Raw genomic sequence first — 26,350 nt, 5'->3', positions numbered from 1 at the left:
AGTAGCTTCATTCCTACCCCAAAGTGTGATGTACTTACTGCAGCACATTTCACAGTGAGGAGAGAGAAGCCAAGACACAGACAAGCTTCTTGAACCAAGGAAGCAATCAGTTCTTTCTGCCTCATCGACACCATGTACTTACAGCAACATTTTAATTAGCTTCCCCTATCTCTGACAGGCATTCTGGGTCACACAGAAAAACCACTGTTTACTTCCTACCCTGACAAAATCTGGGAGCAAAGAAAAGAACAGAGGGAAAAAAAAAAAAAGAGAAGAGCAGGAATCCAGTTCTCTCTTCCTTTCTACCCAAACAATTCAATTACTCGCCAGACAGCACTAAAAATCCATTAGAGAAGAATATATTCTGCATTTGCTGTGGAAATCTTCTGGTGATCTTATCTGCCTCTCAGTCCAAGCTCAAAGCTCAATTGGTTTTTTTTTTCCTGCCAGCATGAGGAGACTCCATGCAGCACTGAAATCTTTTCAGATGGGGAGAGTCTTGCCCTTATGTAGAATTTACACAAGAGAAGTTCATGGATAAACTGAAACAATATGAGGAAAGGCCATGGATCAATCTACTGGATTCTGAGGGCTTTGAGTTAACTGCTCCAAGCAGCAAACTCAACGTTATCTTCATCTGGCTGCATCAAGAAATAAATACTTCACAAGCAGCCTTGCCCAGTAACAAGTTCTCAAGCTATCAGTGCATAAATCGGGAGAAGGGCATCACCTCCAACATTCACACACATCTAAAGGGCTCAGTCTCTTTCTGATCCCCTGGAAGCATGCAAGGAGCATTAAAGTGAACAGAATAGCCGAGGAGCTGAGGGAGCAGGGGGTGAAAGGGGAGGCTCATGAGGAAGGCGCTGGTGAATTGGCCAACAGCTCTGCTTGGTTGGACGGTCAGTATTTTTTCCCCAAGATACTGGAGAGAACAGTCCATGCAAAATGTGCAGGTGCCAGTTCTGAGTGCCAACAGGAGCATCGTACTCAGAAGACATCGGAGATTCTGGGAAAGCAACTAAACCAGAAGACATTGCACTTTCAATGCTCAAACTACTTGGCCCTAGAAATCAGTCTCCACGTGCCACTACACAGCAGGGAAACTGTTCTCCATGTTATACAACCCCTGCTCCTTCCCACCATCCATCTGAAAAGGACCACAATGAAAGGGATATTGTCACCCCCCCACCTGAACTTCTGTGAGCCTTGTGGAAGAGTCTGACGATTGCCACGGCTGCAGCAGGCCCAGGAAGCACCCCAGCCTGCACCCTACGCCTTTTCTCATCCTGAGCAATTCCCTTCCTATCTGTTTAACCATCTTTATTCTCTCCGACTGCATTCTAATACACGTATGCAAATACATATACCTATATATAATTAAATCCACCGATCCACTCACAGTTCTCTCAATCATACCAACCTATAAGTGATCCCTGACTCCTCAGGAAATCACCATGAGGCCAGAAACTTTAGCTGTGCTGGATCTAGAGGGAAAGTGGTTCCACAGCTGAGCTCCCTCACTGAGACCGCCCTGCCAAAAGCTCTTCACATCCCCTTCCTCATAAGGATGAGAAAATTTCTGTAATTACTACTGATTGCAAGTCTGGTAGCATCACACAGAAAGAAAGAATATATCCAGTGGACAAAGACCAAAAATATACGAGAGGATCTCTGTGCAGACTACCCTTGCTGAGCAGCCTTCACATTGCTGATTTTTCAAGTTTTTCATCTTACCAGAGCCAGAATCACAACTAAATCCTTTTTCAAAAGCAGTGCCTTTGTTCCAAAAGGTCACAACCTCAACCAGACATCTTCTCTTGTGTTCAACATGCACACTACATTTCAAGGAATTTATTTCATTTTGAATGCCCAGCCAAAAATGCAAAGAACAGGCACAGCTTCTGTATTATTTAAAGTATCTGAAGCTTAAGCATTGACCAGGGGAAGCAGCAGCCTTCCTGGTGTGCCAACCTCCATGCCTGGGTAAACAGAAATGTGACAGATCACCTGGGAATCGTCCCATTGGTATCCAGCACAACAGGGCTTTATGGCCAGCATCGCTCCTTTGTGGGCTGTTGTCAAATTTCCCTTCTACTATCTGATACAATTCTTTAGGGGAAAACTCCTTTCTTCATGCAGTTCTCTGCCTCCAGGCTCTGGACAGGCAGTAGGTCATCCTGCTCAAAGGAAAGGGTTGTGGGATATCTAAGATATCATCATCTCACATCCCAAATCCCCCTGGCAGAGACCACACAAGGAGAACACATCTCCAGATCACACTCTTTCCCATCACAAAGCACCTCCCCATTTTCTCTTGTTTATCTTAACATCATTACTACTGCTTCCCACTCTTCATTGTGGCAGGAAGCAGGCAGATTTTCTTCTCCCCCTGCAAAAAAAAAAAAATTGGCTGAACTCTGACTTCATTTCTTTTCTATAATCTAGGTAAGACATCCTGGCCTCTGTCTCTTGGAGACAGCGTTGAGTTTTCTGCATACCAAATAGCAGAGGAAAAAAAATCCCATGCTGGAACCAGGGTCTCCTTATCAGATGAAGGAAACTGTTGAACAATATCACTGAAAACTTGGACTTTGCACAGACCAGTGGCAAAATGCCAGACTGCAACAGAAGTGGCAAAAGCAAGGACAGCATGAAAATGTAACCTATTGTTTTGTTTTCATCACAAATTCGGAAGTAATTGGGTCATCAAACAAAGGCTGAAATGATAAGTAATGAAAAGCTGAAAACCAAATACAGAGAGAGCTTTAACTTAAGAATATGGTGTTTAGTCATAGAAATCCAAGGACAAGCACAAAGCTTCAGTAAACAAACCTTCCCATGCATTATTTTCCCTATCTGGTTCAAAATGACATTGTTTTGTTTCTGTGACATCACAGCAGAATTCAAAGCAGCAGAAGAGCTATTGAAAATGAAGAACAACTGAAATCTAATTTGTGCCACCAAATGATTACACAGTAAAAGTAGAAACATAAAGGGACAGTCACTCTTGTTTCCAGAAACTTTGCTTTTTCTTTGCTGCATGATAAGTAAGATTGGAGGAGCCAAGAATATGAAGTCTGTTTAAAACAGCTGTGTCTGTCTACCCAGTCTGGGTTTTCCATCACATCCTGATTTTGGGGAACCAGTGCAATGCTGTTTTCTGCTGAAGAGTCATGTGTAATTGCTGCTACTAACATTTTATCATCTATCATTGTGTGCTCTTGAGGAAGCATTTTATAAATAAAAATATACCTGCACCTTTATTTGTGGCTGATATCACTCTTACTCTTCTTGCTGTACAACACTAACATAGCAGTGTCTATCATCATGCTTTCCATCCATGACAGCTGTACACACAGATCAACCCCAGAATTATTGCTTTACTGACCCCCATCACATCACCAAGCTTAATACAAGTTTGAAAGCCTCAGCTTGTCCTGCAGTAACAGCTCAGAATACAAGGCTCATTTCAAACCAGATTTCTCCTCCTGCAGCAAGACACAGCACCCCAGCATTTGCCTCCTGCACAACCCATGCAATCCAGCAGCAACCTCCTCCTTGCTATGGCAGCATCCTCATCTGCACCTGTGCTCATCTCCAGTTATTCCATTCTAACACGGATGCTCTCTTGCAGAGCTTGCGTTGCACAAACAGTGGTGCAGCAGCCTTTTCCAGAAGGCCACTTTCCTTTCCCCAGCTCTCTCCCTGTGCTGCTGCTCAGGTAGCAATGCTCAGTGCAGGGGCCTTTCCCCATTTCAGAGCTGTTCAAGAAGTCCAGTGCTTGCTCTACCTCCCCTCTGCTCACCTAATGAGCCATGCAATACCACACAACTGCTGGTATTTTCAGGGACAGTGTAGAAGCAGTACATTAATGAATTTATTATAGATTTTTGTGTTAAATGTATTATGCAAATGTTAATCAGTTTCTGCAGAACTTCAGGAAAGGTGCTGCATGAAATAAACAATATGGTGTTAGCTCTGGCAGAAAAATTCAGAGTTCCTGTTGTTTAATATTCAATGTGAGAATCACTGAAAAACATTTTAAAGGGTATGTTGGTAAAATTTCCCTGCACAACCATGAACCTGTGCACTCCTGGTTCCCAATGCTAACAGACATTAGCAAGTCTGTACTGTTCACATCCTTGTTTGATTAGACATCCACTCTACACATCACATTTATCAAGGCCTCTGAGGCCAACAAACAGCTCCTCCTTGAACTACTGCAACTTGCTGACATGCTTATGCTTCTCTGATCCCTAGGAACACTTCTAATTCCTATTAATTCTAATAACTACAATGAATCCAGAATTAGCACTCACAAATATTTGCATAGCCTCAGCTAATTCAGTGCCATGCAGAACCCAAGGCTTGGAGCATAACTGGTGTTGCACTCCTACTGTTTCACACGATGACCTCCCACAGCCTATCCACACACACAAGATCCAAGATGTTTTCTCCCATACAGCAGCACGAACTGCAGGAACTCTGTAGGGATTGCTCTTTTCCTAGGATCTATTTGGGCAGCACTTCAGCACAGACATCCAGCAGTCCACAGAGTCAAGCAGATCAACCACAGCTTAGCCTAACATGCTCAAGCAACAAATACAGTGATGGTACAGCAAAGAGATTTGTGCATCCACTAGCCAGCACTACACACTCTGTGGCATTGCAGTGCTGCTCTTCTGACCACTGGCACATCAGTTCCTCACCACGCTGTTTCTCTTGCTACCCGTGGTACCAGATGTTCTCAGTCTGGGCTGCATTCAGCCACCTGGCTCTGTGCATATTCCCAAATGCTTCCAGTGTTCCACGCAGGCATCCCAGACCTCTGATTTGTCACAACTGGATACTCATGATGTCCAAGCTGTAAGCTTACAGTAGACAGTGGGACATTTAAGTCACAGGGAGACTCCTGACAGTGTAAAGGTAGCTGCAAATGCCTGAAAATCTATTTGCTATGAGGCAAAGAATTATGAATGTAAATTCCTGTGCTGCTGGGTCAAAAACTAGCACCAACCAAGGCAACAATGTTTACCACAGGTGTTTTTCCTGCCGGTGCTTTGAGCAAAGCTGCACTGATCCCAGAGCAGCCTGTCAATGCACTCCAGGCAGATGCACGCCCTCTCACATCAGTAAGGCCTTGGTGCAGTCTGTCAAGTTCAGAAGATAAACTGTAAGAGATGAGGTTAGTGCTGATAAAAATCCAGCAGCAATTTCACAGCCTGCTCAGCACCCCCAGCCACTTCCAGGCAGTCCCACAAAACTCAGTGTTCTGGCTGAGCAGGACAGAACTTACACCACGATGGATCGCAGACCTGAACCTGCACCTCCTGCTCAGCTTAGCTGGCCTTCCTCCCACTGTATGTCCTCAGGTATTTGATCATTAAATCCTGCTGAAGCTCACACAGATCTGTTCCCGTGCCTTGCCAAAAGCAATATTTGAAGGAAGAGCTGCAGCAGTGGTGCTGAGCTTGACCATCTGAGGTTTTCGATGCAGACAAGCTCTGCCTCAGAGGCTAAAACAGAAAGCACCAAGATAACCCAAGAAGTTCCACAAGCATTTGAGAGGTCAATTAGGAAACCTTGAGAGACTGTGTGCCTTGAAGTTTTATAACAGTATAAATGATTCATTCATCATTCTTCACTGGTCACATAATGAACAGTTAGACTGCTAAATGACCTCAACTTTGCCTTGGGCTCTTAACTCCAAGCCAGTTACTGCCAGACTGCCAAATTCCTAACTATTAAATTAGCCATTAATGCTTAAAGAGGAGAAATGCTCTCTGTTCGTAGGAGATCACCCTGAGGAACCTGCTCAGAGCACAGCTCCCAGCACTGTTTCGCTGTTCCCTTAAAACAGGACCATGAGATCACTCTGGATTCCCCAGCACCTTCATTATCCATGGACATTTGACTCCTGGAGGAAAGATTAATGCAGCAGAGAGCAGCCACTCACTCTGCCTGCACAGCATCCCCTGCTCACAGCCACTGGCCTGGGGGTACCAGCACAACAGGTCCATGCTAGCTCAGGCAGATTCTGCAGACACTAAATGGCCTTAAGCAGACCAACAGAACAGATTCTGCAGACACTCACCCCTGTCTCCTTCCAACAATTTTAACAACCATACCTGATTCTCTTACTAAAAAAAGTCTGCCTGCAAAACTCACTTATTTCTTATCTTTAAGCCATTATAGCTACAAACACAAACAGCACTGAAGCGGAGAAGTGGTTTATTCTTGAATTTGTGCAAAAATAATCAATTCAAAGCCTGGAAGAAACTAAGATTTAATTTAACCAGATTAAGATCTTAAATCTTAAAATGGTCAATAACAATAGCAAAGGAATTAATAAAGTCACATTAGCATGAAAAAAAATACTCCCAAAGTACCTCTTGTGAAATATGTTTTTCTTGGCAACTCCTTTGTGGACACTAATGGACAATTTAGTCTCTTCTATTCCAGCAGCGAAATTTAGTCTAAACAGCAGCTTCTGACAAGGGACAACTTTTCTGATATGCATTCTCATACAATATAGACTGAAGTAGGGCCAGCCCTAGAGACCTCATTCCTGTAAGCAGCTTTAGCTGAGACTGGCTTTGGAGAGCTTTAGGTCGCAGAGCAGACCACCCAAACCCATCCTGACACTGCACCCAAAGCTGCTCTGTGTGCCAAACTCCCAGCACATAAGGATTGAGGCGAGCCCAGCTAGCAGAGCCAGCACAGCAGTCTGGCTAGCTTATACAGTGCTGCAGTGCCCAGGTTAAATAAAGCAGCCTAAAATTACACTGCTGTGTGTCATACAAAAGCATTTCTCTTCTGTTCCTCTTTTGTATTAACAAACGCCATGTAAAAACCATGTTCCCCTCCTGTTGTGTAGGGCAGTTTTCAGACAAACTCCTACTCATAACTAGCTAGTCAACTCCTCTCAAAGCACTTTAAGGTAACTTTAAGGTATTAAATTACTCCAATATGTTTTAATAACATTGAACTTCGTAACTTCTGATATTACAGTACTGACCAGCAGAAAGGCTAAAGACACCAATTACCATGAGTATAGGCATTGCTTTCAAAGTTAATCAGTGCAGAGCCCATACCAAACCATGAGCCTTTCACACAATCAGAACACCCTCCTAGAGTCTCATGAAGCCTCCAGCACCCTCTTCCAGTGACTGTTCAGATTTCTTTCACTTTCAGCATCCATAGGTGATGCCTCTTAGAAACTAGAAAAAAAAGACTCCATACACAAAAAGGGAGGAGGCTGCTAGCTTGGTTACCAGACTAAAGAAAATTTTTAGGCCCAAATACATCCCAGTGTGAAAAAAAAACTCCTTGTTTTTTGTTTTAATTTATACAGATCCACTTATCAGACTCCAACTGGAGTTTCATTTTTCCACCAACCAGCTGTGAACTAATTACAAGGACATCTAACTAGTCCTGCTCCCATACCAAGCATATGGTTCCAATTAAGTCAAACTGCAGCTGATTTTAATCAATCTTCCTTAAAGCAGTCAAACTTGAAGAATCTCTTCTCCTTCAGCTCGAAGAATAGAGGAGAGCAGGAAAAGCAGGAGAGTAGTATTTGCATAAGGAACACTTCACATCCGCTGGGTTGCCCTTAAACACGAGGCTCCGAGCAGTCAGAAATGCTAATTGAACGCTCTTCACAAGTCTTTCCTCCCACTTCATTCGAAAAGCACTGATTTGATCTGTCTCTTTTGTTCCTGGCCAAGTTGCACGTTTCCACCAGCCACGTGGGAAGACCATCCAGATCGTTTCCCTCAACTAACAAACCAAACTTCTCACTTAAGATCTCAGCAAACCTGCCCACCGTGGGCCAAGCAGTTCAAGCAGGTCTGCTTTCCTGGATTAAAGACTCAGCCTATTTTGCTTCATCAAAAGCAAGACAGCGGGGGAGAGGAGATAAAATTGAGTTAAACCTGCTCTTTTCACATGTTGTTTGAACCCTTCTGCTGAGCAACCGTTCAGATGTTTGTGTTCAGATAACATCCTGGGTGACTGGGGAGGCACCTCAGCAGGGAGTCATTCCCCTACAGTCCCAACCTTTCTCATGCTTTTGTAATCTGAGGTTTTCATTAGCAGTAAAGACCTGAGCAGTGAGTAATATCCATGCTCAAGTCTTTACACCAGTGAAGGAAAATCAATGCAGCCTGCAGCCCAGTGTCAAGAGCCAAGGGTTTCAGAACAGGGGATGTGTGGGGGTGGAGAGTGCCTTCAGCCATAATTCAAGTTGTCCCCACACAAGCAAAGAATATAGAGATGTCAGATGCTATATACACAGCTGCAGACAGCTATCAGTAGCCTGGTTTCTTTATTTGCTAATACTGAGCTCCAGAAGTATGAATCATGCACCTATCTAATGCAGAAGTGCATTTCCATTGCCCTCTGGATGGTGTGTCCAGCCCCACAGGTCACAGAACAGCCTACAGCTACCAGCAGCCATAGTGGAGATGAGCAAAAGTCACAGGCTTTTGTCCTGAGACACAGGGGGATGTAACGAGGCAGCAAATATTTCTGCAGCCGTCTGTCATCCCCACACATCAATAGAGTCAAGCCCTGATGTTTCTGTCTAGAAAAACATGAGGCATACCCTCAGATTCCATTCAGCGCACGTGGCTTTGTGAGCTCAGACAGACTTCAGTCCAGCCTAACACAGTCAAAGCCCTGGTTCTAAATCCCATCTCTTACAAATTCACAACCTCAATACATCCCTCTCATGCATCTTTCATTCAGTAGATACAGTTCCAAAAAGTTGGAGGAACTACAGATAAAGATTTGTCAGGTATCATCTTCTTTCTGCTTTGTTTAATGTCAATCCCAACTCTTACGCCTTTATTTAGTTTGGTGGTGTAATGCAATGGAAAGCACAGCAGTGAGAGCACAGCAGCAAGGTTCCATGCTGCAGCAAGTGAGGCCTTGCTCAAATGCAACAGCCATAGGCACAGAAGTCAAGGGAAGAAGCTGCTTTTTTTACCTTCAGAAGGTCTCAGGTAGGCAGGGATCTCCAGTGAGATGCCCTCACCTCCACTGCAAACCTTCACATGAGGGCTGGATCCTGGCTCCACCCTTCTGGTCACACAGCTGCATTGCATTGCACATGATTGAGCCCCCTGGGCTGGCCCTGCCTTCCCACCAGGTGTCCAATCAGCAGTTCAGGCCATGACTTAGCATTTCCATTACACTTCTTACAGAGAAGAGAATAAATAACATATCAAACTTAGAAAATCTCAGTGACCTTATCTGAGCATACGATAATATTTTCAACGTATTTTCTCAGCAGTGATAGAAGAAAGGATTGAGCACAGCTTCCCAAAAAAGACCCGGGGGTCACTCTAAGCTTGGCTTACTAAAATAGTTAATACTCCAAGTAACTGAAAAAAGTAAAATGGGAACCCTGATGCTTTCTCCTCTGAGGAGTTCTGAGATCTTTACCATTCAGATAGGCACCTACTGATCAATGCCGACACTTGAGCATTTGGTTTACATATTCTTGTTCTCTTCTCTACTCCTCTGAAGCTGCTGCTTTTGGCAACCACCTCTCAGATACAAGTGGGAAGCCAAGGAAAAGAGGAGCATCTTGTTCTCAGTCTCTAACCACAATCACTTCATTCTTATACCATAAAAGCCCCGCTATTGAAACAGTAGCTGATGCTGATCTCCACTAACGACCCGAAAGCAGGCAATTAGCAAAACTACAGCGAAGGCTTCCCATCTTACCACTTTGAAAGTAAGCCTTAAAAACTTGATTGCTTTGGCATCCATTCTACTCACAAAGAAGCAGAAGCGCTTCCAGCAGAAGTACTCGGTGACACCAAACAAAGCATTAGTAGAAAGATTAATAACCACGTGCAAGAAGAAGAATCAAACTCACCCAACCGGGGAAGGGTCCCTCCAGCTACACAGCACCCTTTCCCAAAAACAGCAGAGGTCCAAGTGATGTTCCCCTCCTGTGGCTGGCCCTTTTATGAGCCCAGGGGGGCTGCAGCCCTTCTGGCCACCTGGAGAGCACAGCTGCAAACAATTGACTCATGTTCCCTTGCCAGCAACACCCCTCCCCAGGTGCTCAATCACCACTTCAAGCTGTTTGCTAACGGTTCCCCTACAGTATCTTAAAAGCAGCTTCAACAAATAAAGCAGAACATCTCCTGACATGGAGAAGAAAAGGGGGAATTCCTCTGGTCAGGCCTCCCCAGAAAGCCAACAGCTATTGTAAGACAGCAGTGGTAGATTAAATGTGACTTGAGTGCATTGTAACCTACACCAAAACCAAAGCTGATGCTGTGTATTTTGGAGACCTGAGCATCCAAACACCAGCCCAAAGCTTTCATCTCCCGATGACTGAAACCCAATTAAAGGAGAACCAAGTGACAGGTTTCACACTAAACATGGCTCAGTAGAGATGCTCAGCAGCTCTTAGTTCCCTGCTTTATCAAAGCTGTCACTTCCCCTGTCTCTAAAAATTAGTAATAAAAAAAAATTTGATTTGCCTCTAATGGGTGTCAAGATAAAATCAATGATCTGTCTGCAATGTGAGTAATTTTAAAATCATGAACGAATTTACACAAAAATAGGGGAAAAAAAGAGAGAAAGAAAGAAAAATTAAGAGAATGAAATGCTACAGTGCTGAGTTGTTCAACATATCAGAGAGAGCAGCAGGGAGAGGTAACACTGTTTATAGCAGGATGGGCTTTGATTAAACAAACATGCTCAGGTTCTTGTTCTTTCCAGCACCCTTTGACAGAAAATGCTATAAAAGCTGGAAGCAACTTCCATTCCCCTTTCTCTGCAGAGGAAAGCTGTTACCAGAATGAGAGCAGTCTGGACAGACAGTCACTCGACTGCTGCAGGCTCCCTTGCCCTCCCTTCGGGGAAGGTGAGACTTCACTGACCTTGCCAGAATGAAAAACTGAACACCTTCTGCCATACAGAACAGCACCTACTTCATCAAAAGGTAGAACATCCACAGTAGCACAGCAAAACAAACACTTCTTTTCATCCTTCAGACTCCATACCTCTGCTTTTCACTATCTGTGCTCCGGTGATATTGTTATCTCATCCTTTCAACAGCACTCATGCTTATGGGTTTGAAAAACTGATACCTAATGAGGTCACAAACTGGTGGTTTCCATTTCCATCCCTGGGAACAGCAGTGGAGTCTCCAAAACACACGGATCTCCAATTTGCACGACTCCCTACTATTTAGCCCTGTGTATAAGCTGCTGCTTGGCACCAAATGAAGTTGGAAACTGATGACTTAAAGCAATGGTGGTGTTTAACATGGAGCAGCATGTAAGGCTTTCGTGAAGAAAAAGAAGAGGTTCTAGACAAATACAGTCAAAAAGACAACTGCTCCTGTGTGACCAGACCCAACACCAACAGGATTCCAAGACACACAGATACATTGGTGCAGTTTGCACAGTCTTCCTAAAAACACAGTGCACAAACTGAGGGAAATAAACTTTGCATGCTGCACGGTTTAATCTGGCACAGTTGTTAGAACAGCTACAGTGAATGGAAGGTGGCATCCTCTCCAGCCAAACTGAACTTCCAATTTTACTACCTGCATAGTTAGCTTCTCCAGTTTCATTTCCAGAGATCTGTTCTGCTCTTCCAATTTGCTGCGTTCAGCTTCCAGCTCCTCAATCTTCAGCCTGGAGGGGAAAGGAAAGACAGTAAACATGTGTCCTTGCCCAGTCCCTCCACAAATAGTGGTTACAAAATGAAATCACGTACAGTGGCAGATGATTCCTGTATTCAGTATCACAAAGCTACACTACTGAGACGGTCCAAACTTACAACTAAAAAATCCAAGTTTGCATGATTAAAATTAAATTCCAGCAATATTTTGTCAAAACACACAACTTGAACATAAAGCAAATTCAACCTAGCTACTTCCTGAACCAGAGAATGAGTCAAGATGATCATGTTCAATAACCACCAACAGCTGAAACCTCCACGCGTGTGTCAGATCTCTTTTTGATCTGATTTATACTTTTGGCCTTTGCAACGCTCCTTGGCAGTAAGTTCCAAAATTTAATTATGTGCTGTATGAAAAATTAGTTCATTTTGTTTTATACTTCACATGTGATTATTTCACTGAGCGCCTGTTAGTTCTGCTATGAGAAGTTGTGAATAATTGTCCCGTCCTCCCCTCTCTGAACCACTTTACAGATCTCCCCCATCACTTCCTGAAGAATCTCACTTCACTCTTTCCCCACATTAAAGGCTTTCCATAGTTCTGCCCACTGTCATTGCCCACCCTTTTTGTTCCTCAGTTTTATACAGACTTCTTGCTATGAGAAGAGCTAGATCTACAAACAGCACTCTGATGTATTCAGTAGTGAGGCTGTTTTCTTCCCAACTTCTAACTCCTAGTTATATATAGTACAAATATTGTACAAGAAAAAGTAAAGGTGTTTTTTCTTACTTGCATGGGTTTTACATTTATTGACATTCAACTTTGTGTCCCTCTTTGAGTAGTACGAGATCTTTCTGAACTACAGCAGCCTGATCAGTGGCATCATTTCATGTTACCTCAAACCATCTCCTCGCTACTCACAAACTTCTTTGTGCTGGAAAACTCCCAACACAAAGCATTTTAGGACCTCATGGAAAACCCAATGAACATTTGTTCTTTGAGCTTCCATCCTTTAACTTTGTGTGACACGAATTAACGGAAGAAAAATTTATCAAGCTTTACAAATTATAAAGATATTATCTCTGACCCAGAAAATCCTAGAGACATTACATTAGAAGTTAGGAGAGCCTTCTGACAAGGTGCCCCAGCAGCTTTGCCACACGTGCAGAGGAATCCAGAAATGGCCACCAGTGCAGACAGCACAGTGGGGCAGCCAGCCTCTGCGGGGCTTAATTCTTATTAATCCAACAAAAAACCTTCTTTCTTATTCCATTCAAGTTTCTTTGAGACCTTTGGCTCAAAGCTTTCTGAAAGGTCAAATATGTTGTATCAACAAGATCAGCTTTAGCCAAATGGTTGTTCAGTTCTTCAGAAAGCTCTATTAAACTTGTTATGCAGGAGAAATTATTATAAAACGTTCAATATAACATTTTTGTTTGCATTTCAGTACAGAGTACACGAACTTCAACACTCTGAGAATCCAGCTGCCTCATTTCAACTTCCTGTGATTAAACGTGCATTTAATACATATTAACATTGATCCCTGAGTCCAATTTTCAGAGAATGTTTTTCCAGAATAATTTTTTAAAATTAATTATCTTGCTTGATAACATGCACTTTTAAATTATCTAAATTAAGCTGACAATCTTTGCACCGTGACAATACACAATATGTCCATCTGCCATCACCCACAAGTTATGCAACAGAAATTTCAGGTACAAGTGAGGAATCATCTCTCCTAGAAACAGGGCAGGAGAGGGAAACGCTACAAACCCTTCCTCAGAAGCCAGCTGATCTACACGTTCAGCACAGAAATGTCTCCCTTATGAAAATGCAGCTTCAATTGCTTAAATTATTTGTAAGCCTGACCCCTGCTGGTAATTTTCAGATATTATAAAGGATCATCGTTTTCTCTCTTGGACGCTTCTAACACGCAGATGAACAGCATTTAGCATTGTCGAGGCCGTTCAAAAAGATCATCACTAATTTCCAGAAGAGATCCTGCTCAGCTCGCAGGGATGGAGGATGCTGAAGAAGTGGGAGACTGAAAAGGTCGGTAAAAATGGAAATTTGGAAAATGGAATGAATGCTGTTAATGGTGTGCATCTGAATGGATTGCTGAGCAGAGCGCGAGAACACTCTTCTGTGAGGAACAGCAAAGCAGCTCCTGAAAGGTCAGAGGCAGGCACAGGACTCCCATCAGTGCCTTCTCCATATTGCACAGGCTGACTTTTTATTTAGAACAAATTTTCCCCATCCAGCCCCCAGACAAGCTGTGGTGCTGCTGCTGTCTGCCTGCACATCACTCTGCACAGAGCTCAGGCCCTTATCTAAAAACCATTCACAGCCATCACCAGAAAACATTTGCGAAGGACCTGAGGGACAAGCAAGGTGTGACAAGGGAAGGCTTCGAGCAGTTACATTTCTAAATATTTCCCCTGCAATTTTAAGATGGGTTCATTCCTTCCTGCCCTTTGTATCTGCCCAGATGGGCATCAGGCTGCCTCACAGCGCAGCAGGACGCAGCTCAGCCCGCTCATCTGCAGAGCTGAAGCTCTGGGAGGGTTGGGAACACTTCTGGAACCTCTTTGTGCCAGGGAGGTTTTCAGGACTCACCAGTGCTTTCACAACTTAGCCCTCTTCTAACCTATTTTTAACACTGTTAAGTGTCCTGGATCTGCAGTGGGAAAAGCATTAAGAGCTGTTAGGAAACAGTTTGTGCTGTTCTAGCTTTGCTTTACAAGCCCTGGGGAATGCTCCCCAATGGCAAAGAGATAGAAGCAAGGGAAATCCTATCTATACATAAACACAGCGAAGCATTTGCAGCTGGTGGTTAAGATACAGCAGTTAAATATTGAAAAATATTTACATGCTTGGCACCAGAGTTTTTCTTTTAAGTGAATTCAGGTACAGGGCCAACCACACACTGCTTCTGGATGCTCCAGCATCAGTGCAGGCAGCCTTAGTCTGCATGCTCTTTGCATGCTCTCTGTCCAGGGACGTCTGCAGGAAGATCAGTGATCCCATTTTATCACCAATTTGCATGCCTCCACTTGTTACACCTGGGAGTTACTTTCATGTGGGCAGAACAATCCAAGATACATTCATGTGAAAAGAACACAGCGTGGAGTAGAGAAACACTGGGGTACAGCAAAACCATCTATCAACTTCATGTCTGCCCAAGAATGAATGCTGGCGCTCATTCTAAAAGCAGCCTTGTGGCACGAGGGAGGAAGAAATGTATTTCCCAAATACTGACACCACTCTCGACTTTAGGGATACAGGGAAAATCATCCAGATCAATATTTGTAAAATTTACCAACTTATTCTCTTGAAAATATCTAAATTGTGAGAAAGATCTCGTCGTATTTCCGGAAGACTTTTCCTGCATGAAATGCAGATAACCTAGAAGCAAAGGTTCCAAAGGCAGCCATCTCCTCAGCCTTTTGCAAGATATTTAGTGCAAGACTACTGATAAAGTTGGCATTTGCGCAGACTTGTAGATTTTCTTCCTTCCCCTAAATTGTGCTTTACATTGCCTCCACTGCACATTTTACTGTCTCAAATTAGAAGACTGAACACAAAAAACACTGTAGCTTCAGGTCTACTGAAACGACACTTGTGAGAGAATCAGGTGACATCACATTCTGTGTGTTCAGTCTGCCTGCAGTGCGCTCAGGTGGTGAGCAATACCTGCTGCAGAGAAAGGCCATGCTGTTCAATTTGGGAAGAAGCAAAAAATAAATAGAAAGAAAAAGAAGGTAAGCTTTAGAATTTCTCAACAGCATCCACTCGCTCCCAAACATCCCATTCCGTCCAGATGCTGACCACTGACTACTCACCACTGTCACTCCTCCATCATCTTTATTTGTTTCTAATGTTCAGAGATGTGGTACACGATTGCCTGCAGAGTAGCATGGGTATCACCAAAGAGGACATATCTCACAGAGGCCCCATCTGTGAAGAGGACACGGCCATGTGGAAGTGCTATCGCTGAACAAGAAACTACTGAATGGAGCAGAAAATGTATGTGTTGGGAAGGCGCTATTAAGGGATCCAGATGGCATTGAGATGGTGTTAGGAGCAGAGCAGACAGAATTCCAGCAAGTGTGACTAATAGGCATTGGCAAGAACATGAATTTCTTTTGAATTACTGTAACTCTACCCAGTCACTATATCCACAGAAAACATTTAGGATTTACTGGGGCTGTAGTTTGACAGCAGAGTGAAAAAGTTCAGATTTGTTCCAGCTGAGAAGGTCCTTCAGCTGTTGCTGCTTAAGTCTTCGGTGAAGTTGTGGGGTTTTTTTTTGAATAGGTTTCTTTTATTTATAGGTTCTGAAATATCAGTTCCCGCACAGCTATCATCTTCTCCCTAAAAGGTGTTAATGCCTAAATGCTCTGTGCTTTGCTATACCCCGCAGTACACGAACTCAACAATTTGACCACTTTTTCCTTTCGTAAGATCTGCAGAATATAAACAAATGGAATTTCAGAGGGAGCAGCGAGAAGCGTGAAGAATGACAGCATTAGCACTGGCTTTTATGGTCTCTTCAGAAACAATGATGCTGGGAGAGAGTTTCACATTTAAAGTTATAAAAGGTCTGACGAAAGAGCACTTTGTTCTCCAGAGGAGGAGGAAAAACTGATGAAGTCTTTCAAGCCTCTTGCTGAAAATTTACTTTCCATACTAAAGAAAAAAATGAGACAAAAGTATATTTTTAAAAGCTCTCATTCACTCACAAGAGGTGAATACAGATTCAAAGAATTAATATGGATTTTTTTTCCCTTTATGCCTCTCCTTTTGTTTTCAGAAGTTAGCTCCTAACCGCAGGGTGGATATGGAAACGCCTGAAGCTCACAGCCCTGCTCTGCAGACTCCTCTTGCTGGCTTCTCATGGTTTTCCTCTATTTTTCACTCTCCTTCATGACAGCAGCTAACTGAAGTGGCTGGGTCCAGTCCAGAAGAGCAGACACACTGTACTGTAGGTTAATGAGCTTTCAAAGAACACAGTAAACTACAGAAATGGAAATAGCTCTGTCATAAGCTATGGGATTTCTTTCCCCACGAACCAATTTGCAAAGTTTGTGCTCTTCTTCCCCATTTTCTGCCAGAACTAATTTCTGGCAACAGTCTGTAGATGAAAAGAGGAGCAGTGGAGCTCATGTTGCCAGCTCCAACTAGCAGCTACATAAAACTGAGTAAACACTTGTGGCCCCGTGGCACAGCAGACCCAATTCCTATGCATAGTGATCTCTCTTCTCCTCTGAAGCGTTTCTGTTCTTCCACCACAGCCACCCAGTTGGTCAGAGGGGACTCATCCAGCCACGTCACATGAAGGGCTCTGCCATGGATCATGGAGAATTATTCCTGACCCCAAGCATGGGGGGAAGACAGTGAGTTATCATGCGCTGCTTTGACAAGGAGACTCTTCTGTGAAGAGCAAGCTTGGCCCACTTCATGTCCAGTGCACAGAAAATGCCAGAAAACACAAAAAAAGGCTGAACCACATCCTTTGACTGCTCAAGTCTAGGACCATAAGCAAAAAGGTTTTATTCAGAGTTGGCCCTACAGTGCAGAGAAACATGTGTGCTGCTGGATGGGGCGTCTGAGAGTCTGAAAAGAGTGAAGCTGTAATGGTAGCCAAAACATGGAAAAAAGAGCAAGCACTGGCTTAACAGCTTGTGAGCAAAGACTGCTCCAGCTAAAAGAGAACATTTTTTCAGTCATTTACTGTTAGAAACCAAGAGCTGAGCAGTGAAAAGAGTGATTAAAAACAAACAAATGCCTGCTTTTTAGCACAGCTTTGTAGCTAAATGACTAGCATCAGGGCCGGGGAGGAGAATTTAAATCAGCTCGTCTACTGTAACGACTGAACGCAATTCAGGAAAAAGCAAAAGCAAAAAACAGCACAGAATTAGATCCAGGGACTGTGGTCCCTGTGCACCCATAACCCCAGGAGCACACGGCACTGAATTGGGAAAGGCAAGACAAAATATCACTGCGAAACCAGTCCAGAAGCTCAGCTGCTTTGATTAAACAGCCTTCAGTGTACAGCTCAGAACTGGAAAATAGCTTCACATCATTAATGGCTTTACTGGGAATAGGCTTGTCTTTCTGTCATACTTTGTGAGGAGGCTTTGACACAATTTCATGAAAGGAGGATAGAGATGAGATTAGTATCAAAGAAATTCTTTTAAAACAAAAGGAGAGAGTGAAAAACATGACCAAGAGGGCTTGAGGGCTACCCATGAGCAAACTCTAACACCACAACACCATAACGAGTGGGTAATTGTGAGTTCCACTTGTGCCTGCTCGGGAAATAGATTTTAATTCAGAACAAAGCCAGACATCTCCATTCTCTCTGCCAAGAGCCTCCAGCAATACGAAGCGGTCCCAGACCACGTGGCAATCCGGCTGCTCCCCCCTACACACACTGTCCCTGAAGCTGCTCCATTAATAGATGGCAAAAAATGCTGTTCAGTGAAGATAAACACTGAGTAATGAGTCTTGGAGGGGGAAACAAAGAGACCGAACGTCTCCTCCATGAAAGGGTGCTGCAGCCCATACCAGCCCAGGGAGGGAGAGACCGAGGAGCTGCTTTGGAAACATTCTGAAAACCTTCAGCTCCCAGAAGACACAAACAGGATGCTGGCTTCACTGATAGAGAGGCGTAAAATTAATCAGGAACCGTGGGTTTAATGTTGCTGCAGAGGTGCTGAAATACTTCTGCAACAGTATAAACATCAGGTTTCAGAGGGTCTGCTGCACCTCAAAGGGAAAACTTGAATGAGCTCGGGTCAAATAAACGTCCACAATAAGCAAAAGTAGATGGAGACAGGTTTACTCTGTTGAAAAAGGAAAGTTACAGCATATTATCTTCTACCAGAACTCACATGCAATGATGAAATTAAAAAAGGGAGATGTATGCCTTGGGTCTTCAGAACTATTACACCACCTTGAGGGAACTACACTCCAGGAGTGAGATCCTGTGATTAGGTTTATAGCCTTAAAACGTATTGGAAGAGCTTAGCTGAACATGTGTTATTCTCCAATACCTTCCCTCTGCTACGGAACTGGGCTTTCAAAGCCGTAAAACAAGCTCCAGAGGCAAGGCACAAGAGCAAAGTCATAACACGCAGGCCAGTAATTTCTGCTTTCTGCAAGATTCTGCTTGCTGCAAAAACCCACTTTCAGTCCTAAGAGGCAGTAACACTTCATAGTGATGGAGCTGAAAATATAAAAGAATTAAGAAGTGAAACTCCAGCCAAAATCTTACATCAGCTGAGAATAAAAAACTCCTCCTGTCAAGATCTGATTTGCTCAGCTTAAATAAAAGGAACTTTATTAAACATTCAGAAACAGATGAACTTTTCTATGCTCAGTATTTATTGTGTCACCTGGTTTGGAATGGAAGCTGTAAATGCTTTAATAAATACATGGAAAGGTTGTCTGGCTTCCCTGTAGCTTTTGTTAATGCTTGTGTATCCTCTGCTGAAATGCTGTTTTGTAACTTCTCTTTCACTGAATAACAACAGGTACCCCTCTGCCATCTGCAGCAATGCACCAGGGGAAACATCCCTCTTTTATCTCCAGTGCTACATGCACATCAGTATTACAAAAGCTCAATTCTAAACCTCCTTACATACATGCCAACAGATCCTATGTTTACAGTCCAGATTTGGTCAAAATAAGAAAAAAACAGCAGTGCTCCTTCCACAGGGAATGAAGTCAATAAAGGGAATAGCAGTGCAGGAGCCAGTTTTATGAAGCCAGTCTTATGAGTGCAAGAAACCCCAAATACACTAAAAGAGCCTGCAGACTCTCAAAAGATTAAAAAAATAAAGCTTGTAAAGTAGGTAAATGCAAGAAAAATCAGGGGCTGAGGCTTTCTGCTAATGCTTCACGGCTTTCTTACGTCCATAAGAACAGACAGGAAAGTAAAAAGTGTGCTCAGGAAAAGAAATGCCACTTCTGAAATACAAGGGAAACATGTTCTAATCAATGTTACTCCGCTGCTCCCTGAATAAGAGTGCCTACGTACATGGCATGGCAATGCAGCACGATGAGGTCTCTTATCTGGTGCTCCACCATAGGACAGCAGTAACATCAGCAGACAGTGAAACTAGCCTGGGCTTTTCCTTCTCCTTAGTTCCACTGAAAGCTGCTGAACCTTCCAGCTTTCCCCTTGCTTTGCTCACCTGAGTGCGTCAACCTCCTCCTTGGTGATGAAGGTACTCTGCTCTGCGGTGCACTCTCGAGACTTCAGGACCTTCATCTCCACCTCCAGCTGCAAAAGAGAAAAGGAATGAGTTCCTCAGTGCTACTGGGGAAAGGGAGATGTGAGAAGAGCAAAGGAAGGAGGAAGGAACAGTTACATCTTGCACAGGTCAGACCCCTTCCAGGATACTGACAACTCATGCATTGAATGCCACAACCTCAGTTAATCCTTCTCCACTCCAAGTTCCCTTCTGCCTTTTCCCAACATTTTCTCTGAAGCAGATGAGGCACAAAAGTTTTCTACACTGAGCTCCTGTTTCTTTTTTAGAGATTTCCCCAACCCATCCCTAATGCATAATTGGATGCAGAAAATTATTAGTGCGCTATTAGGAGCTATCTGGCACCCAAGATTAAGTATTGACAGTTCAACCTCATTTTGCATCAATTCCTCCCATAAAGAAATGAACCACAGGATTATGCTGTCTCGTCCAGGACAAGGCTGACACACACTCACTGAATAGAAAACACAGGGGAGTATTTCCAGCACTTTCCAACATACATTTCTAGCTCAAGCTGCTCAGGTGGGTCTGGTGGAACCAAGAAACAGTTAAGAGTACTTTCTGCCTTTGCACTTGTTTGGGAAGAACTCCCAAGAAAATACTTCAAAATTCACAAACATGAAAACTTCTGACTCAGAATCAATCATTCCCAGGTTCTCTGACTGTACCCCTAACCCAGCTATCAAGACAAGGCACAGATGATTAAACCACATTACCTGTTTCTAGACCTCTCAGAAAGCAACTTATCACAAACTGTAAGCAGAAGAAGTATTTAGAGGACATGCAGCTTCTATTCCAGCACCTTCTCCCAGCTTAGATCTCCTCATTCAGAGTTTGGACCTCCTTGTCCTCTGTCTTTTGCTGCTGATAACTAATTCCCCTCATAAATCTATGGACAAACACTGTATTTTTGCCACACAGAAGGAAAACAATAAGCAATTCAGCCCTAATTAGCGATGCAGAACTTATGACCACAGACAGCTCAATATCAGAGAAATAATTCCCTTGAACAGCACTGATTGGATTGGTAGAGAAAAATCACACTGGAAAGATGAACTTTGTGCAACAGAAGCAAGTTAATAGAAATTCCCCAGTTTCACAACTACTAGTCAGGCAAAACTGAAATCTTGACATATTGCCTCTTTGCCCTTCCATACTTGCCAGGAAAGGCAGACAGAACATGGCAGCACTGTTAGCAAGAAAGGGCAGAAAGGGGATGGCTGCATTACTCTCCCTCCCCTTTCCAAGGGAATAGCATTGGAGCACTGGAGCAGGTAGAGCTGAGTTTTTTGCTAAATTCCTCTCTGGCACCCCAAATCCCTGCATTCTCCCTTCCCTGTCAAAAGGCATCCAGAAAAAGAAAAAAATAAAGCAAGGCCCACCTGCATCATCAAGCTGTACAAATGTTAATGTATATTAGCTGCCTGATAAGATTATCACAGCCAGAAATGCTTCCTTCAATTTTCTGATTACTGAGCTTATCTCTCCCAGCTCAGCCCATCACAGATGGCTGAGGATAAAGCAAGCGCTCCAGATAGTTCAGGAATGTGAATAAAAGGTACCAGGATGAGGAGCAGCCTTCAATTCCACCCTGCTTCTAGGGAAGAACTCATCATATCTCTTGGTTCCCACATCTGCTGAAGGCTGGATGTGTCTGCTATTCGAGTTTTCTGCTGCTTTCGGACTGCATTTGAAGACGGAGGGGTTGGTAAATATGTTATTTATCACATTCTAAGCAGGCTCAGCCTTGAGTCCAAGTGCCACCTGCTCACCAACACGAGCAGATAAATCACTGCTGCCTTGCGGGCAGAAAGGGGGTGGAGGGGAAGGGCCAACGAGATGCTGCTGTGAGAAGGGGTCACCTGTGTTTGCTGCACAGAGAGGAAAAATGGAGTGCAAATGGGAAAGGGAGACGGGAGAGCGAATGCACACATGCTGAAGTGAGTGCTGCAGTGAAATCATCAGTGCACATCTTGCTTGAGATAGAGCAGTGACAAATTCGTGCCAGGCGCTTTCTGTAGCGGCACAATGAGATTCTGCTGGGTTTGTCAGAGCGAGGAAGGAAGGGCACAGGGCCTGTAATGGTGTTCAAAGCCATTTCTGTGCCCTCCGAATTCTCATGCGCCAGAACTAGTGGGCTGTAAATCTGATGTCCCTGGGAGAGGTGGGCACAGCGTGAGCATCGTGGTACCAACCAGCCCCAGTGGGGCAGTGCTGCACGGTGCTGATTGCAGCTGCTGGAGAGTCTCAGGTTCACATCAAGGCACAACTTTGTGCCATTACGAATTATTGATGTTAAAATCTCATTAGTCTTTTACAATAAAAGAAAGAAAGGAAAAAAAAAACAGTTATTAAATATTTCATTCAAAAAAAAAAAAAAAAAAACAACAAAAAACACCATCCTGTTGCTTGTTTCCTTCAGTTGTTGGGGTTTGAGCAAGGAAAATGTCCCTGCCTGCCAATCTCACAGAGAATATTAAAACTGTTATTTATGTCTCTTTCAGGGCAAAAAGAAAGTTAGTTGAGATAAGCCGAAGCAGGTTCTTGATGGCATCCAATTCTGCTTTTCTGAAGCTCAGCACAAGCGAAGAGATCCTCACAGAATAAGGATGAAGAGAACAGCAAAGAGAGCAAAGAATGAGGAACATGTTGATGGAGGCTTCCTTGTGTGCAGCTGCACCTGCCTGACACGAAGCAGCACACGCTGTGCAGCCCATGGGCAGCGCTGGCACCAGCCTGGCACCGCACAGCCACTGCATCCCTGGTCTGATGTCTGCAGCTGAGACAGAAAGCAGAGATAAAGAAGGCAGAAAAGCAGCAGAAGTGAAGGAGGAGATAAACAGCGTGCAGGCAGTACAAGCACAAAGCCATACTCTGTGATTTTCAGCTCTGTCTCTTCACTTGTCCCCTTGCTACAAGAGGCAAGGATCAGTCCCAAGAATGGATCCGGAATGGAACAGCCTCTTGTTTTTTACTGCCTATTTCCCAGCACACCACTTGTACTCTATCACTTTCTAGTCCTGCTCTCTCTCTTTTTTCCCATCCATGCCTTCTGGAGGCTTTTCCCACCTGTTGGACTAACTCAGTCTTCCTATCTGAACTGCAGTTTTTATCAATAATTTTTTTGTAACTGGCTGAGCTAAATTTATTACAACAAATACATTAAGTTAGTAGAAACATTTCCCAGCAGAGAGGGGGAAAGGCTGCTTAAATTCCTGCTTGTTGCTGTATTTTCCCATTTATTACCCAACGACCCAGGTCAGCTCCAACACTTTAGCTCCTTTAAGCAGCATTGGGAGCAAAGGGAGAACACGCTGTCCCATAACACTGCACTGCATCCCTTAGGCTGGAAACTGCACAAGAGGGATCTGCAGCCCCTCAGAGCCTCAGGGTTAACAACACCCACGATCAGCCCCAGTTACTGCCCCATTACACAGAATCCATCAGCAATCTGAAAAGAGGAAAGGGCAGAATAATGAGTGGTGTCAGAGTCCACGACTCGTGAATAAAACACATAAACAGGTACGTAACGTTTTGACTATGCAATGGTCTCTTTTCAGAACACACTGGAGCCTCTTGCTCCCATCCTCAATTGATAGCATTTATCCAGAACCTTTTCTTCTCTCTTACTTCACAAGTGTGAATTTCAGCCTAGCTTCATTACTGTCAATTGAGAACGATCTGGGCACATCCAGAATATAGAATAATTTCAGAATGACCACATACGCAAATAGCCCAAAAGGTCAAATGCAAATATTTTTCCCAAAATAAACGCTGTCAGGGCTGTTTACCATCTGAGAAGGAGAGGAAAGAAGAACACGGATTTTCATCTAGTGCTTAATTAAATGGAGTCTTTCTTCTCTCAGCCCTACTTTCCAACCTGCCTGGACAGGACTTCAAGATGGCGGCTCTCCTCCAAGTGTTAATGACATAGCAGACACCCACAGCACTGCAAAAAATGTGCTCCTCTCCAGCTTTCTTTTCTGTACAAACTATTTCAAGATCTTTGAGGTGACAGGAGGCATATGAAACTACAAATTCATCCCCTGACAGCTAGAAGAAACAGAATTTTATTTTAGAGATCTGATTTACTTGGTGTATTTATGGCATTTGTCATTGCTGACCCATATTTGTACCCTCCCCAGCATGTTCTCTGAGTCTCTGCAACACCACAGACCCACCGTTCCTCCCACTTGACTCCAGCAGGCCTCAGTGTTGATAAAGATGAGCATTTCCAAAGCATCCCACTCACCCACTGCCCACACTCTTCTTCCAATGGGATTTATTACAGATTTAAGCTTCTAAATTAAATCAGTCACCCTCGTAAACTTTGTTCATGGACTTCTGAATATTGGAACATGCTGTCCAAAATAACGACCAAATCCCTGTACAGGTGCCATGTTGTAAGCAAGGAAATTCATAAAGGACTCAGTCTAGAGTACTTCAGCTCACTGCTCAAGTCAGGATTTGCTCGGGGAAAAAAGGGCCAGTTCATTTTCTCACATGGTGTACACGTATTTCATAGAACACGTGCTGGAAACATATAGCCATTATTTGAATAATGAATGCATTTTAGTGAGGGGCTGATACAGCAATCTTATCCTGATGAAGTGTGTCTGCACGTCATTCAGCATTCTTGGAGCTGTAAAAAGCAGGAAATGCTGAATCCATTATAAATGTCTAAAGGTTTAGTTAACAATGGGCTGATGCAACATCCTTTGAAAGGCCTTCCTCAGCAAAAGAGCTGATTTTAAAAGGCAGAGATAAATAGGCACTGAATTGCACAGAGCCAGCATGGAAAGGTGAATTGAGAGGTTCTGTTTGACTACAAGTCTCAACACAATTTAGCAAGCTATTTAAATACATAAATATTTAAGTGTATGAAAACCAAGCAGATTTGGAAGCGGGTGCTAAAACAGATCAGAGCAGAGAAATAGGGCCCTGAGTGTGACCCACATGCTGTGGTTGCAATGCAGGCACACTCCAGTTCCCCAGGAGCCCGTAGCCAGTCACTGTAGCAGTGTAACTTTCCTTCTCACCAAAGGATGCACAAGCACTAAGGATGCTGTTTACTCCTCTTCCCACAGACAAACACGACAAGCTTGGTGACCTCCTGATGTCTACAGACTCATAAACATTGTGTCAGGACAGAAATCCAACGTACATAAACACCAGTGAGCTTAATTTGGGTGTCCAGCACTACTATGAGGCAGTAAAACACCATGCTGAGCATTTCCATCGATCATTCTGCTCAGCGAAAGCAGCATCAGCTCCTCCAAACACCTGGGGCTGAAGAGCTGCTCCCTTTCAGTGCCTGCAGAGAAGGAGAACGGAGTCTCACCAGGCTTCTTAATGGAACACACATTTCTAGTCTTTAACCTAACTTCTTCTAAGAACTAGGACAATATTTGCAAGATAAAATATCACTTGTCTTTCAGAAACAGGCCAAGCAGACCAGGTGCATTTCTGGGGGAAATTAATCCTCGATGCTATTGTAGAACAAAAGCAATAAAACCAAAGAAAATCAGATATTCAATAAAAACTACCTATTTCCCTTTTGGTTAAAGCAAAATAATGTATCTTCGTTTTTTTTCCTCTTTGAAGACAAAGGTGAGCTACATGAGAGTTGCTGCTCTCTATGGGTTAGCCAGTCTGTAACAAACTTGGCATGCTTTTATCACAGAGAAGACAGGGCCAGAAGCAACCTTGCAGTAAACAGTACCGAAAATGTGCTCATGCATATACATTATTGTAGATACACACAGGCTGGGAAATGGACATATGCTGACTTCTGCTTCTCTCCAGCACAGTCTGGATTGTGGTTTTTCTCCTCCTGTTGCAGTAAAAAGAGAGCAATTTTTCAAGTTTATACTGAATGTCATTCTATTTCATTTCCAAATATAATCTCCCAGAGAGAAGGTTCACTCGCCCTATTTCCAATCTCTAAAGTTAATTCACAAATTTATATTCCTTTCTCCCACTCGCTCTCCTAAATTAAGAGGCGTAATTACTAGGAACGCTTGCTACAAACGAATAAAGTGCCAGGGGAGAAGGAGCTGTCACTGCTGGACGCCGGCAGCAGCCGCCCTCCCCTCCTTCCATCCCCCAAGGATCCTGCTTAGGAGGCAGTTTCTATCTTTCCCATTAGCAGGGGTAGCTGACACGCAGGAGCCGCGCCAGCCCCTCCCTCGCCAGGCAGGACAAGCACAGGGAACAAAATTACAGAATTAAGGCCAGGCTGCCGTGCAGCCACCAGGCTGGCAGGGATCACTCCTCCAAAGCAGCTCTGCCTCTCCCCGACCACCCTGGCAGCAGCAGGTTTCCTTCATGACGGCAGAGGAACTTGGAGCTGCCATCTAGAAATTCAGCCTCAGACTCATCCCTCTCCTCCCCCCCCCGACTCCAGCACCCT

At 43.8% G+C, this 26,350-nt stretch overlaps 1 protein-coding gene across 7 annotated transcripts in view; it reads right to left on the bottom strand.

Annotated features, from left to right (window-relative positions):
* MAD1L1 (mitotic arrest deficient 1 like 1) overlaps positions 1–26,350 on the bottom strand; it is a 320,369-nt gene that overhangs the window by 134,033 nt on the left and 159,986 nt on the right. For 6 of the 7 annotated variants that reach the window (XM_052680322.1, XM_052680324.1, XM_052680323.1 and 3 more), the window contains 2 exons: positions 19,861–19,949; positions 11,582–11,672 (listed from right to left, as the gene is read on the bottom strand). In XM_052680322.1, coding sequence (XP_052536282.1) covers positions 11,582–11,672; positions 19,861–19,949 — 180 coding nt within the window. Of the gene's footprint in view, positions 1–9,892; positions 9,947–11,581; positions 11,673–19,860; positions 19,950–26,350 lie in introns of those variants that run through there. The other variant, XM_052680328.1, reaches the window with a different exon arrangement.

This window comes from Tympanuchus pallidicinctus, unplaced genomic scaffold (genome assembly GCF_026119805.1).
Source record: "Tympanuchus pallidicinctus isolate F22 unplaced genomic scaffold, pur_lepc_1.0 scaffold18, whole genome shotgun sequence".
NCBI lineage: Eukaryota > Metazoa > Chordata > Aves > Galliformes > Phasianidae > Tympanuchus > Tympanuchus pallidicinctus.
Note: the sequence above shows the minus strand (reverse complement) of the source record. Positions and strands in the feature narration are given on the sequence as shown.